The sequence below is a fragment of the Odocoileus virginianus genome, chromosome 30 (genome assembly GCF_023699985.2).
Source record: "Odocoileus virginianus isolate 20LAN1187 ecotype Illinois chromosome 30, Ovbor_1.2, whole genome shotgun sequence".
Classification (NCBI taxonomy): Eukaryota; Metazoa; Chordata; class Mammalia; order Artiodactyla; family Cervidae; genus Odocoileus; species Odocoileus virginianus.
The window spans coordinates 5,154,872-5,170,393 of record NC_069703.1 but is presented as its reverse complement, the minus strand read 5'-3'; the positions used below and the strand labels follow the sequence as shown (position 1 = coordinate 5,170,393).

General features: G+C 37.6%; 1 protein-coding gene across 5 annotated transcripts in view; it reads left to right on the top strand.

Moving 5' to 3' along the window:
- Positions 1–14,897, top strand: part of HECW2 (HECT, C2 and WW domain containing E3 ubiquitin protein ligase 2) — a 420,734-nt gene extending 405,837 nt beyond the window's left edge. For all 5 annotated transcript variants that reach the window (XM_070458479.1, XM_070458478.1, XM_070458476.1 and 2 more), the window contains one exon: positions 12,493–14,897. In XM_070458479.1, the coding sequence (XP_070314580.1) occupies positions 12,493–12,604 (112 nt within the window). In that variant the 3' untranslated portion in view covers positions 12,605–14,897. The remainder of the gene's footprint in view (positions 1–12,492) is intronic.
- Positions 14,898–15,522: the final 625 nt, after the last annotated feature.

The following is a 15,522-nucleotide window of genomic DNA, read 5'->3' as shown; positions in this document are numbered from 1 at the left end:
CTTGAACACATTACTGCCCTTCCTCTGCTTCCTGGTTGGTAGTTAGCTCTGTATTTTGCATTTCTGTAGATTTCCTGTCCCCTGTGCCCTGATGGGCTTAGGAGACTGTAAATTCACTTTATGGCAAATGCTCTCTTAAACGTTCTGAAAAACAGGCTGCTCGCATACCTGCAGGAAAATGCAGGTCAGATCCTCTTTCCCAGGGTGGTATAGACTTTATGTGTTCTTCCCAGAGGCTCTTGCCCAGTAGGACGGTGGGACAGGGCGGTGAGAGAGCTGCATAATGGGGCAGTGTTGGTTTTGCCAAAGGAGGGAAACACTCATTTTAGAAAATGCCTGTGTCTGGAGATGATTATAAATGCAATTCTGACCCAAATTAAAAAATAAAAAGTAAGAGTTAATTATGAAATGAGTGTCTCAGAGAGACAGCTTTTCCAGTGGAATAGAACTTTAAAAGATAGCATCATTTTTAAAGATAAATTTTTTTCATTAAAAAAGTTTTTAATTGACGTATATATAATATTATGTAAGTTACAAGTGTACAGTATAGTGGTTCACAATTTTAAAGATTATTCTCCATTTATTGTTATAAATTGTTGGCTATATTCCCAATGTTGTACAATATATCCTTATAGCTTATTTTTTACATAAGTTTGTACCTCTTACTCCCTAACCCCTGTATTGCGAGACATTTTTTCACTTTTTAATCTCATGTAAAGAAAAGTGAAAAGTGTTAGTTATTCACTCATGTCTAACTCTCTGTGATCCCATGGACTGTAGCCCGCCAGGCTCCTCTGTCCATGGGATTCTCCAGGCAAGAATACTGCAGTGGGTTGCCATTCCTTTCTCCAGGGCATCTTCCCAACCCAGGGCTTGAACCTGGGTCTCCCGCATTGCAGGCAGATTCTTTACCATCTGAGCCACCAGGGAAGACCCATATAAAGAAAAATTTTCACAAAAATGCCAAGAAGTTAAAAATAAAAAGATGGGTATGTAATATAAACACATATATAGTAATATATAATAAAATACATAGTAAAAATTAGTATGTATTATAGTATATCATTAATATACTGTAATATAATTAATAAATATTATATATTATATATAAATAATATAACAAATATTATTATAATAATATAATAATATTATTATAATAAATATTATATATATTATAAATATTATTATATTACTATATAATATTACTATATTACTATAATATTTATTACTATATAATATTACTATAATATTTATTACTTCAGTGAAGTACGACTGAGCGACTTCACTTTCCCTTTTCACTTTCATGCGCTGGAGAAGGAAATGGCAACCCACTCCAGTGTTCTTGCCTGGAGAATCTCAGGGACAGGGGAGCCTGGTGGGCTGCCGTCTATGCGGTCACACAGAGTCGGTTACGACTGAAGCGACTCAGCAGCAGCAGCTCCATGGTTTAATCTCTTATCTAAGGCCATCTCCCACCCTTTCCCTTGCTTCCTTCCTTCTTACTCAATTCATGCTCTCTAATAATAATATTTTAAGGTTTTATTGTATCCCGCCATTGAATCAGCATGTGCTAACAAAGATATACCCATGATAACTAGGAACATTACTCTATTAAAGATGCTTAAATATGCTGTACCTTTTGGATTGGTCTTTACTTTGGGAAATGGATAAAATGTTCGTAAAGCATAGAGTGAAAGTGAAGTTGCTCAGTCATGTCCGACTCTGTGACCCCATGGACTGTAGCCCACCAGGCTCCTCATCCATGGGATTTCCCAGGCAAGAGTACTGGAGTGGGTTACCATTTCCTTCTCCAGGGCGTCTTCCTGACCCAGGGAGCATACTTTGTCTAAAAACAGAACAGTAGTAAATGATGTAAAATACTATTGAAATAATTTGTAGTTCCTAAATGGAGTAAAAGTGTTGATAGTTTTCATTGTTTCTATCAACAGAATTGAGTCTTTCAAGTCACAACAGCTGTAAATCATAAAGTATGTGTTTGTGAATGATGAACATTATGGCTGATAAGGAACTGGTCATCCCCTTCTCTTTGGTTTCAAGACCAAAAACGAATTTGGGCTCATCTCTTTCCACCACCGTAGTCCACTGCACAAGCCCCTCTCCACAAAGCTATTACCATAGCCTGCTGTCTACATGACTATTTCTGTACATACATAACTGTGGTTCATTCTGCGCTCAGCAACCAAAGTGAGCTTCTGCAATCTCCATATCACCTCCCTCCCCTACTTATACGCATCAGTGACTTACAGTAAAATCCAGACTCCTTGCCGAGGACCACTACCAGGTGGGTGGCCTATTCTGGCCTGCTACCCCAATCTCCACACATACACTCTCCCCTCACAGCCGCAGCCACTAGCCTCCTCCTCATTCATCGCATTTACCAAACATGACTCTGCCTCAAGACTCTAGAACTTTCTGCCCCATCTCTTTTCTGCTGGTTCTGCATGCGACTGGCTTTGTCATCTCTAAGGACTCAGCTCAGTGCTCAGAAAGGCCCTCCAGGCTTCTGCTCCCAGGGTGCCTGTCGTTCCATCCTACCTTATTTACTGTGTAGGGCTTACTTCAGTTCTGTCGTTGTGTACCCATTGACTATGTCCCCTCTCTACGATCTAACCCTGTGAGAACAAGGAGCTTATGTGAATGGAATGTGGCTTTGCCTGCCATGCTAAGCCATAGCACATAATATTTTTGGTAAGCTCTTAAGTTTAACATATGACTCTGGACCATTCCAGACAAGATATGCCAGAATCACTTTTGTGTCTTTATACCCTCATCTGAACAATTGGGATGGGCACTAGTAATTACATTACAAAGCTGTTTTGGAGATGAAGTGAGATGTTTTGTTGTTGTTCGGTCACTGTCGTGTCCCAACTCTCTGCCACCCCATGAACTGCAGCATGCCAGGCTTCCCTGTCCTTCACTATCTCCCAGAATTTGCTCAAATTCATGTCCATTGAGTCGGTGATGCTGTTAACCATCCCCTGCTGCTGTCTTCTCCTTCTGCCCTCTATCTTTTCCCAACATCAGGGTCTTTTCTGATGACTCAGCTTTTCGCATCAGGTGGCCAAAGTGTTGGAGCTTCAGCTTCAGCATCAATCCCTCCAATGAGTATTCAGGGTTGATTTTCTTTAGAATTGACTAATTTGATCTCCTTGCAGTCCAAGGGACTCTCAAGAGTCTTCTCCGGTACCACAGTTCAAAAACATCAATTCTTTGGCACTCAGCCTTCGTTATGGTCCAGCTCTCACATCCATACATAACTACTGGAAAAACCATAGCTTTGACTATATGAACCTTTGTTGGTGAAGTGATGTCTTTGCTTTATTTTTTTTTTTAATTTTGATTGAAGGCTAATTACTTTACAGTATTGTGGTGGTTTTTGCCATACATTCACATGAATCAGCCATGGGTGTACATGTGTTCCCCATCTTGACCCTCCCTCCCCATCCCATCCCTCAGGTTCATCCCAGTGCACCAGCCCTGAGCACCCTGCCTCATGCATCGAACCTGGACTGGCAGTCTATTTCGCATATGATAATATACATGTTTCAGTGCTATTCTCTCAAATCATCCCACTCTCGCCTTCTCCCACAGAGTCCAGCAGTCTGTTCTTTACATCTGTGTCTCTTTTGCTGTCTTGCATATAGGGTCATCATTACTATCTTTCTAAATTCCATATATATGCACTAATATACTGTATTGGTGTTTTTCTCTCTGACTTACTTTGCTCTGTATAATAGGCCTCTTTGCTTTTTAATATGCTGTCTACGTTTGCCATTGCTTACAGTGGGCAAAGTGCTTAAAAATGATGCCTAACACATTGTTCAATTAATTCAGCTATTTTGACTGTTTCCACTAATCCCTAGCCTTCAGAGCTCACCTGGCATTTTACAGTTTTTAGATATTTAAGAAATCTGCTGTATCCACCCAGGATATTTATATTTTGTTTGAGTTCTCAATCTGGAACTACTCCTCACTGGGTGTTCTCTTGGGTTTAAATTCTTACATTTGAAAAGTACGCACTCTTCATCTTTTCCCAAAGCTACCCACAGGTGAGACGTGACCTGCTTACCAGGCACAGTTTCAAGAGTTTCTTCTGCTGATTATCCCCCATACAGGAATTCCCACTGTGGGAACATTCTACACTGTATTTATAGATCCAGTTCATTTTAACCCAGGCAACCTAATAAGACCTTAGAATAAGATATTAATTTGTAATCTAATTTCTCTAATAAGCCTTTAGATACTAATTACCTTATGGGAGATATAAGTTGATCTCTTGTCAGCATGGACTTTAAAACCTAGAGAAGGGCCTAACAGATACTTCAGTGAACAGATAACCAACATCACTGCCAAATGGTATAGAACACACGGGTAGTTGGTATAGTGAGCGCCGTAGAATTCCTTTCCACTGTTTCCCATTTACTGAACACCTGGTAAGGGTCAGGGTTGTACTCTGCCACCAAGATTGCACAGATACTTGTGAACTAGTGGTAGTGAGAATTCCTGCCCTAAATCCCATGGTCTAAGACAGTATTAATGGGGATAGAAGAGAAATTGTGAATGTTTATAAAGTCATGACAAAAGTTATAGCTTTATTTGTGTTAATAAGTTTAGGCTGACAAAGCAATGGCTGAACTCCTTCCATTGAATGGGTGTGTGTGTGTGATTGGTAGCTGTGTTTCTCACGCCAGTTGCAAGCTCTAACTCAGCGTCTTTGTCCTCCCCCACCTCCTCCATTGGCGTTGATAGCACCCGTGCCACCTCAGGCTGCATGCCCACTCGCTGCCTTTAACGCACTGACTGAATGGGAAAGACCTGTGCTTTCACATCCAATTTGGGCTCCTGTCACTCAAGCACTTTAGTTCTCAAGTTTCCTGCAGTGCTTCCTCTTGCTTCCGGGCAGTCTGCTGGGAACGTCCTTCTCTTTGTTGTTGAACCAGAAAAACTCCACACACCTACAAATCCTTCAAGGCTTGGCTCAGATAGTGTCCTCTCTAAACCCTTTCTTGACTCCACAGAGCAGACTCGTAGCGCGTTGTATGCAGGGTCACTAATAGCCCATAGGAGTCTTTTGGAGTAGGCAAAGGTTTCTTACAGTTTTCTGGAGAAAAGCAGCCCTGAGCTAGGGATTATGAGTTGCTGAGCAGAGTCAAAGGTAGGCTGCATTTCAAACCGCTAGTATAGAGCACAGACTGAATAACCTTTGGCAGGTCCCCTTTGCCTGCACATTTTGTTGTCAGAGTATAAACTTCTTGTGGGCAGAGATCAGACTATTCATCCTCATTTACAAGTGGACAGCTCAATGCCTGGCATGCAGTATAACCTCAAAACTTGTTTGTTCAATGAATTAAGGAATAAATGAAATGTAAGTTGAAAAATTAATTTTTATTCATCAGGGAACTTTGTATAGCAATGCCAAGCTTTCAAATATGGGGTCTCAAGGGGGTACATAATCTAAGAGAGTCTGCAGGTGCGGGGGCCCTGGAGAGCCTGAGAAGAGAGCCCCTCTTTGTCCACCTCACAGCCCAGCTCCTGGCCAATTCTGCCCCTTCATCTAGGCTGCCCTGCCAGCAAGACTGCCTGAACACCTGATTCCCTTGTGGGAAAGCCAGGCTCGATGGGAGAATTTGAGCTGGACAAGTAAACTTGGTCAGGAAAGCTCCCACTTCCAAAGAAATCATGACACTAAAGTGTGATATTCTGATATCCTTTAGGGATTTTCCAGAATGCTTTTAAGTTTTGTTTTTGATTTATTAATTACTCAATGAAAAGGTTGAAATAGGAGTAAGGAAACAAATCAGAAGGATTAGGCACCACTGCCAATTGAAAAGAGAGTACTCATAAACACACATTCTAAATGATTATGCAAATAGATTATTAGATTTATATACATTTTATTTCTAGGGCTATATCTGCTAGATACAATGAAGCCCATGGTTTTCTCACCCTCTCTTTAAAATCTTGATTCTAATTTCTTCTTTATCTCATATTTTGAGTCCTTATAAGCTACCAATTGGGAGAATCAATTTATAAATGCATACACCCACAGAAATACATTAATCAATTAATCAATCTATGAAGCTTCAGATATAATTGTGATACTTTGGGCTCTTTGGATTTGGATAATCGACTTGTCTATATCTATAGGAAAGAAAAGAGGGTTAAGCATATGACCTTCTGGTTAACATTTAAAGAATCCAGAAAGCACCAAGAGGTCTATTAAGTCAGACCAGATGTCTGGAGGGCTTTTAAATCTTCTTTATATTAATGCCAGCATGATTTCCCAAAGACTAGTTCAGATCTGCCCTCCTTGAGTGGTTCTGGCTGCATAGAGTAAAATGAGGTAAACTCATTATAGCCTTAGTGTGGCTGGCTTTGAAAGATTTGAAAAATGTTCTTTTATTGAGACTGAATAACTGGATGTGCTTTTGCTGCCAATATCAACATAATCCAAGGGCCCTTCTGTTATTTTCTGCTAGAGTTTTCTTAGGACATGGAATGGGGTGGGAGAGGGGGGTGTGAGAAGCCTCAGAGGATTGTGTTTTGTTTTGCTTTTTTTTTCCCCTGTTCTTGGCTCACACAGCAAGTTGATGGTAAATATTGGGCAATTTATTTAACCACACTGTTCCTCAATTTCCTTATTAGCAATGCTGTCTTGTTTATAAGGAGTTTTGAAATTTTTGCAAGCACACAAAACTCTGCTGAGAATAGCCAGTATAGATATCTTATTTCTAATGTAATTGATGCCTCTCCAATAGTGGAGCCTACCTGCATCAGACTCATTTAGATTGATAGTTAAAAAGCAGATCCCTAGGCCCACCCCAGGCCTTCTAAAGTAGAATCTCAGGGAGTGCACCTAAAATCTTTTGTAAACAAGTTTCTTGGATGACTCTGATGAATTCCCCCTGTATCTCTCTGAATATCTCTGCTTTCTGGTGAGCCTGAGATAGAACTTGTTGGTTAGAGCACCTGAAAAATCCCCTGGTATCTCCCAGACTTTTCTGAACTGACCAAATCTGGACCATTTTCCCTGAAGCTTCTGTATGTTTTGATTGAGTCACTTATTTAAAAAATATTTGAAGCTTAATTTTTCTAATTTCTGTCTTCAAAATGTGTGTAATCTGGTAAGGTGTTGAGGACTAGCACTTTAAATCATGAAGTAGGATGAAATGAACACTCAGGCTTCCAAAAGTGAAAAAAACAAAGCATTAATTTCCCTGCTTTCAGTTTAATGTTGGACTTCCCCTAGGAACCCAAGGTTGTGGTCTATTTTTGATTTGACTTTGGCGGAACCATTTAATCTTTCTATAGTTTCCCCCTCAACAATTCATACTTTCTCCATCCTCATGAAACATTTTCCATGGGAGCTGTTCAGTTTATTCAGAAGGAAAGTTCTATTATGGTAACTATATATTGTGCAACCAGGTGCAATTTAGGAATCCATGATAGCTTTAGGTTAAGGACCAATAATGGTGATTATGTCTTGTGACTGAAGAGGATCAAAAAAGTTGTCCAATCCTTCCTTTTGTGTCGAGAACCGAATCAAAAATATGAGTGTCCAGGCTGATGGATTTACTGGATAAATTACTGAACAGCAGAGACATTCGGAGTTTCTGTTTTTTGGCTCAGAAGCCTGGGAGGATGAAAGGACTGCTGTTGACTCCCAGCTTTGCACCACTGCCCTTGATAGGGGTGATGCTACTATATTACACTTATTACACTTAACTACCTCTTCTTAGGCTATGTTACTACATTGAGACCTGTAGCAGTTTTCCAAAGCTGCATAACCAATTAATACCAATTTAGCAGCTTAAAACAACATGGTTACTATGTCACTGTTTCTGTAATCAGGAGTCTGAGCATCATTGAGCCAGGTCTTCTCAGCATCCAAGAGCTGAAATTAAAATATTGGCTGGATTGCATTCTCATCTGAAAGCTCAACTAGGGAAGGACCTGCTTCCAAACTCCCTTAGGTTGTTGGTAGAATTTATTCCTTGCATCTACAGAATTCATGGCAGTCTACCTCTTCAAATCTAGCAACAGCAAGACTCTCTGATTTCTAGATGCTCTTTTAAAGGTCTCACCTAATTAGGTCAGGCCCAAGTTCAGGATCATCACCCTTTTAATTAACTTAAAATCAATGGATGAGAGACTTAATTACATCTTCAATATATCTTCACCTTTGCCATATTCCATTGGTTACAAATTACAGGTCCCCTGTCATACTTAAAAGATGGGGATTATACAAAGGCATGGGTCAAGGAAGATCATCTTAGAATTCATCATACCACAAGACCACAGTGAATTAAAATTCATTATTCAATCCAAGTATGCTTAAGAAATGAATTGTAGGATTCAAAGATTACTGTTTATGAATTGTCATCCTCATGTATGTGATTATTTCGTTAATTCCTGATGAGGTAAAATTAACCTTCAGTTAAGAGAAATTATTTGGTTATCAAGAGGGAAGAAACAGGCTTAACCAGCATGTGATAGACATATTGCATCTACAGTCCTGTCCTGTCCTAAGAAACTTTAATCAGTAATTATTGGGCTTCCCCTAATGGCTTAGGCTGTGAACAGCCTACCTGCAATGCAGGAGACCCAGGTTCAATTCCTCAGTCAGGAAGATCACCTGGAGAAGGGAATGGCTACCCGCTCCTGTATTCTGGCCTGGAGAATTCCATGGACTACTGTCCATGGGATCACAGAGTCGGACATAACTGAGCGACTAATACTTTCACTTCAGGGATTATTGCTTAACTAGAGAAAGGGTTTACTTGAATTATTTTATTTCCTAGTTTCCCCAATATGACTCAGTTCACAAAAATGAATTCACACATATCTATTCCAGATTACACCTATATAAAATGAGTTACTCTTTTAGGAGTTATCCCAAAAGTTCATCTATCATACTCTTTGGTACACTAGGACTACCCAAAGCAAAAAAGACCGTGAACAACTTCTGTGAGGTGTGAACACTGGAGATTATCTTTTCAACATTTCTTATCACAGCAACACGCTGAAGAAAGACAGTGTATTAAAAATGGGTAGCAGGGAATCTGGTTAATACTGCCCTATAAATAAAATGCATAACTAATATTGGGTTGGCCAAAAAGTTCATTCTAATTTTTCCATATGATGTTACAGAAAAACTTGACAAAACCTATTGGCAAACCCAATAAAAAGGTGAACAGGCTCGAAGAGATTCGTGAGAGAGAATACAAGAGTAAATCTCTTTATTTTGAAGTATTTCTTACAAGTCAATAAAAAATCCTAAAACTTTAGATGATAAATTTATTCACACTTATAAGAATGACTGTTATAAAAAAAAATAACAAGTGTTGGAGAGGATATAGAAAAATTGGAACCCATGTTCATAACAATACTTTTTTACAATAGTCAAAATGTAAAAACAACCCAAGTGTCAACCAATGGATGAATGGATTAACAAAACATAGTATATACAAACAATGGAATATTATTCAGCAAGGAAAAAAAGGGAATTTGCAACCCATGCTACAACATGGACCTGGAAAATGCTAAGTGAAATAAAGCAATCACAAGGGATGAATATTGTATGATTCCACTTATATGAGGTACTTAGAGTGGTCAAATTCATAGAGACAGAAAATAGAATGGTGGTTGCAGGGGTGGGAGGAAATAGGAGTTAGTGTTCAATAGGTACAGATTTTCAGCTTGGAAAGAGAAAAAATTTCTAGAGATGGATAATGGTAATGATTGTAGAACAATGTGAATGTACTTAATGCTACAGAACTGTGTACTTGATAATGGTTAATAGGAAACATCCTTTGTGATGTGTATTTATTAAAATAAAAATTTTTGAAGAAAAAATAAATGGGCAAAGTAGATGACCATGTAGATCACAAAATGGGAAATGTTACAAATAAGCTGACTTGGGGGAAGAGTCTCAGCCTTGTTGGTAGCCAGTGAAGTGAAAATGTTTAAATTTCATCTAAAAGAAGTACCGTCTTTAGTCTAATGGGATAATGAATGTTATGGGTCTCACAAAGCCTGGATGATAATTATATTCAAAATACATTTCATTTCTCTGCTTCTTCCTCCCCTTTCCCTATAACAGATTTAAAGTTTTCAGTTAGTATTTTTATACCAGTGTTTTACACAAGATAGATATTTAAACCATTTCTAAGACTTGCAGTATGCTAGTTCAGTTTCTTTAAAAAAGTAAAATGTTCTTCTTGAGACCCAAGTTAAGGCTCTGATGTAAGGAGGTATAATATGAACTATGTCAAATGCAATTTTGAAATAGTTTATGAAAAAAGTATTTGATTGCAAAGATTGATTAACTGATTTTCCCCCCAATATATTCTAGAGTTTGTAATAACAAGAACTTGTAAACTCTGAGCCAGTTCTATTTCTGTGTCCCAAAATTGGTACAGACAGTCCCAGACTCAGGAGGGTTTGACTTAGAATTTTTTGACTTTACAGTGGCTTGAAAATGATATGAGACTTTCCTGGTGGCTCAGTGGCGAAGAACCTGCCTGCCAATGCAGGAGACGTGGGTTCAATCCCTGGGTCACGAAGACTTCCAGGCGAGCTACAGTCGATAGGGTCACAAATAGTTGGACATGACTGAGTGTGCACACACAAAAGTGATACACTTTCAGTAAAAATCATATTTTTAGTTTTGAGTCATGATCTTTTCCTAGGCTAACAATGTTCAGTGCTATACTTTTTCATGATGCTGGATAGCATCAGTGAGCCTCAGCTCCTTGTCAGCCATGTGATCACTGGGATAAAAAAATGGTACACATACAACCATTCCGTAACTCAATAAATTACATGAGATATTCAACTCTTTATTATAAAAGAGGCTTTGTGTTAGATGATGTTGCCCAACTGTAGGCCAATGTAAGTGTTCTGAGCATGTACAAGGTAGTCTAGGCTAAGCTATGATGTTCAGTTAGTTAGGTGTATCACATGCTTTTTTGACTTATGATATTTTCTGTTCACAAGGGGTTTATCAGTATGTAACCTCATTGTAAGCTGAGGAAGATCTGTATTTTCCTAATATGACAGAGCCCTTCGTGTTAATGTTTTTAATAAGCTATGTGGCCACACACCTGCTTTATTTATTATCTCTTTGTTATCTCAGTTTCCATGAGTCATGATTATCCTTTGGAAATTTAATGAAGGCAATTAGAGTAAATCTTTTTGATGGTAATGAAATGTAGCTAAAAATGTGCCTCTTATTAATTGGTCAAACACTGTGAGCCAGGCAAGTGTGTTTCTGTGATTTCATTTAATTCTCATATCCTCTGAGACAAATAATAGTGTTTCTATGATTTCATTTAATCCTCACATCCTTCTGAAACAAATAATATGATTCTCATTTTATAGATGAGAAATCGAGTGGCAGGTTTTTAATAATTCACTGCAAATTGCACAGCTGGTCAGTAACACTGAAATTCAAACTCAGGTTTCTCCAACTGCAAACCTCTGATCTTCCCACAACACTAGGAGTATAACTTTATTTATCTCATAAATATTAAAGTGATTTATAAGAATAGAAGGTTAAAACCATGTGATTTTGTAAAAACAGCCTGTTAATGATCACAGCTCCTAAAATTCCATATTAATTCAGGAGCAGTTTTTAAAAGCAAAGTTGTTTAGCTCCTGCAAACAAACTGTTGTACATTCCAAATAAAAAGCTTCCTATTTCATGTCAAAAGTGCAGATTTGCTTCCCGATAAGATGTGCTATTTGGAGGTTGTCTATTTTTTTATTGTGATTCAGGTGCAAATAACAGGAAAGCATATTTTTTCCTATCTTGGCAAAAGGGGAGGTATTTCTAAAAAAGAATGTAACATAATGATTTAAATGGCCATTATTTTGCATCATGAATTAGGAGAAATCAGATTATAGCTCAGGAGTCAAAGAAGTAACAAGGGTCTACTGACTACGACAGGAGCGTCCAGCCAGGGAATTTCCCGAAACTCTAAGCCATGAGGTCTTCAGAGACACTCAGTGCTCTTCCCTGACCAACAAAATGAAAAAATGCAAAACCATTGACTCTTTAAAAAACATTCAGGCAAATGCCAACTCTGAAAACAAATTACTTTGCAAGAGCTTATCTTCATGTCTTTTAGGGAAAAAAAAAACACAAAAAACCTAACATCAAAAGAGAGATAAAAATACAAACTTGTCTTTGTAATTCTTAGACAACTAAACAAATAGCAATATATATGTAATGTGGATTTTAAATGATCGTGAAAATGTAAAGAAAATTTTTTTAAAGATATTATTTCCCTTAAAAGAATTCAATTCTGAATTGTTCAAGTCAAAACATTTTCAAAGTGTTTCCAAAAGGAGTGTGAAAATTAGCAACAAAGCAATTTGAATGTGAAAGACAAGCACGCACAGACATCAGAAGGAAGGCTCTGGTCACTCACATCGTTCTCAACTCTCTACTGCTTCTTCTGTTTGCAGAGCTCACACTTGCTTTAACCGTCTGGATCTTCCTCCGTACCCATCCTTCTCCATGCTCTATGAGAAACTCTTGACAGCGGTTGAAGAGACCAGTACCTTTGGACTTGAGTGACCTGGAGGCGCAATGCCCAGAAGCTGAAGAATGGCTGAGCATTGGAAGTTTCAAGAGTCGCTTCCATTAAAGTAAAGCTGAATGCTGTTATTTTCCAGGAATGGATGCTCTGTCTCATTTGGGTACTGGAGAGTGATGATGATCCTCTTGGAAGGATTTGGGTGAGCGTGATGCCCAGGGAACCACCCAACAGTCTTTCAATCAACAGTTCTTGACTGCCAAACTTTTTTCCATTTGTTATATTCCAAGACAAAGATGAACCTGTACACGATCAGCTCCGTGGTAACTTTTAGAGACTCAGGAGAATCATGAAACTTAACCTTTGAACATGGTTCAAGCCAAACTGACAGCACTTGGCCCAATCTCCAAATTAGTGCAAGTTAAATAGTATAATAAAAACAAATATATTTCCTGAAAATACATTCATTTAAGCCCTAAGTTATAACAGAATATTCATTTTCTTGCTTATGAGTACCTGCATGGTGTGTACCATAGGTTTCAGCTTTCATGGGACACAAGTGGAAAATGAAACCAAGTCAATATGAGGTAACCTTTAAGATTTGCAATAAGGTGGTCTGTGACAATGTATATGCAAAGTGATATGTGTGTAATTATGGCTGAAGACAAACTGTTATACAATGAATTACTAATGACAGATTTTATGCTTTATAATGCATGAAAACAATTTTAAAATAACTAGCAATTAATCACAGCGTATCAGGAAAAAAGTACACAGTGAGTTCTGTTTATTTTTTATAGTTTCATTATATTTATGTTCTCTAAGATGTAGATAAGAATCTACCTATCATACTATATGTATCATCTGTTCCATTTTCATATTCCATGCTTATTCGGGCATCATGCGTGTATGTATCCTTTTAAGCACTCTCAAGGGAACAAAAGGGCCTTTTATTTTTATAAAGGTACAAAAAATTCCCCAAAATATTTTGCACTGAATGTACCAAAGTTGAAGGGACATTATAATATGACTAACAACAACTCCATCACTTGATAAGTATAAGAGAAAATAGCTTCTAAATCAAACTTTCTTCACAGTGCCATGTCTACCACTACAAGGACTGTGCATCTAAGTAATAATTTTTTAAGACTCACTCTATGTGATAGTATGATATGCATTTATTTAAAATGCATTAGACTCTTCCATCCATCAAATACTTTACAGGATGGCATTTAATACAGATATTTCGTATTCCCCCACTGCTTTTTATTTGTACAGCGTCATTAAGCACTAAGCTCAGTTAGGGAGCCGTTAGCAACACCCAAGAGATCAGCTCTCTTTAGTAATAAGAATTCCATTTTCCCTCATCAGTGAAGACATCACAAATTGAAAGTCTCAGTACTCTATTTCTAAGTCTGCATTTTCACTGATGCATAATTTTCTTATCAATATTAAGAAACAATTTTTCTATAATATCTCAGAAACTGCATGACATCACTGGCGTTGTCTCTGCTTAGTTTATCAGAGGGTGTTCTTCATTTTTATGACTTTGGGGTTACTCACCATCATGGTTTCTTTCTTGACTTACGGCCACAACTAACCAGATGTTCGATATAATGAAGTTAAATTGAGGGTAATAAAAGCATTGGATTAAACATTTGGTTTGCCAGCCTATGGTATTACAGGCATTGCCGAGAACAACATTTATAGTAGCCATGGAATTCCTGTTACAGGGTGATAGCTATCTTACGTTTTATAGAGGTCAAATGCATGGTTTTCATAGGTGGTTGATGATGGTAAGAACTGATTACTCTGTTGGTTAAACTACATTTACTATGGGGGCCCTCGAGAGGAATACCACTCGTTGTATTCCTACACTAAAGGCAGGTGCTGCAGTGTGGAGAAACATTCTGGGGAAAAAGGTTACAACAATCTGGAAGTAAGAAGGATGGATTTATCTGTGTACTGTAATTGTGTCAGAAAGAAAGGGAAGAAAAAAAATCTTAACTGGAAATGTTAGTTTGTACTTACTTATCATGAATATAAGTATATATTTAATTTTACAAACTATTTTTACTTGTTTGTATTTTTTTCATTATAAGGGAAAATAGTATACTTAAAAAAAACACATTTTTGATGGTATATAAGATGTTTCAGAGCTGGCATTCCCTAAGCAGCTGATAGAAGGTTTTGAAAATACAGCATTTCTTTCAAAACTATTTTCAAAGACCATGTTGGCTTGCATTTTTGTTTGTGACAGTTTGTTGTCATATTCTGCATTATTAGGTAAGAGATTTGAAATAAAATGTATCTCTTTAATTATTTCTTTCCAAATACCAGTATAATCATTAATTGCTACCATTCTCAGAATTGGAAATTATCCAAGCTGTACCTATCACATCAGAATACCATGATAATTGGCCTCTTATTTTTCATTAGTATAAACAAAAGAATCTGATAATAACTATTTAAAACATTAAATTAACATTTCCACAGAATAAATTCAACTTTAATATACTCTACAAATAGAAATATCCATAAATATTTTCTTCTGGACTATGAACCTAGATAATTTGGCTGTCTGGTCTTGTTTTCTTTAAAATTCTTGTAAATGATGCATATAGTATACCATTTTATAAAAGACAGTCATGATACGTCAAATACATGCAGAACATCTCTTAGGTGAGAGAAAAGGCATTGGCATTCACTCTGTGCCAGCTTCTATGATTGATGGTTGAGCTACAAGATTCAAAATCTGTCCTCAAGAAGTTTACAGTCTAGTGGAATACATACCAAGGTTCAAAAAATATTTTAAATAAAATTTGATATGTTCTACAATCAAGAGAACAGCTTGCTCCATCTGGGAGTTCCAATGACGACTTCATATGTGGGAGATATTGTGGCTAAAAAAAATCATATAAATGCTCTTTCTGTTCATACCTAATGGCATATAATAGTA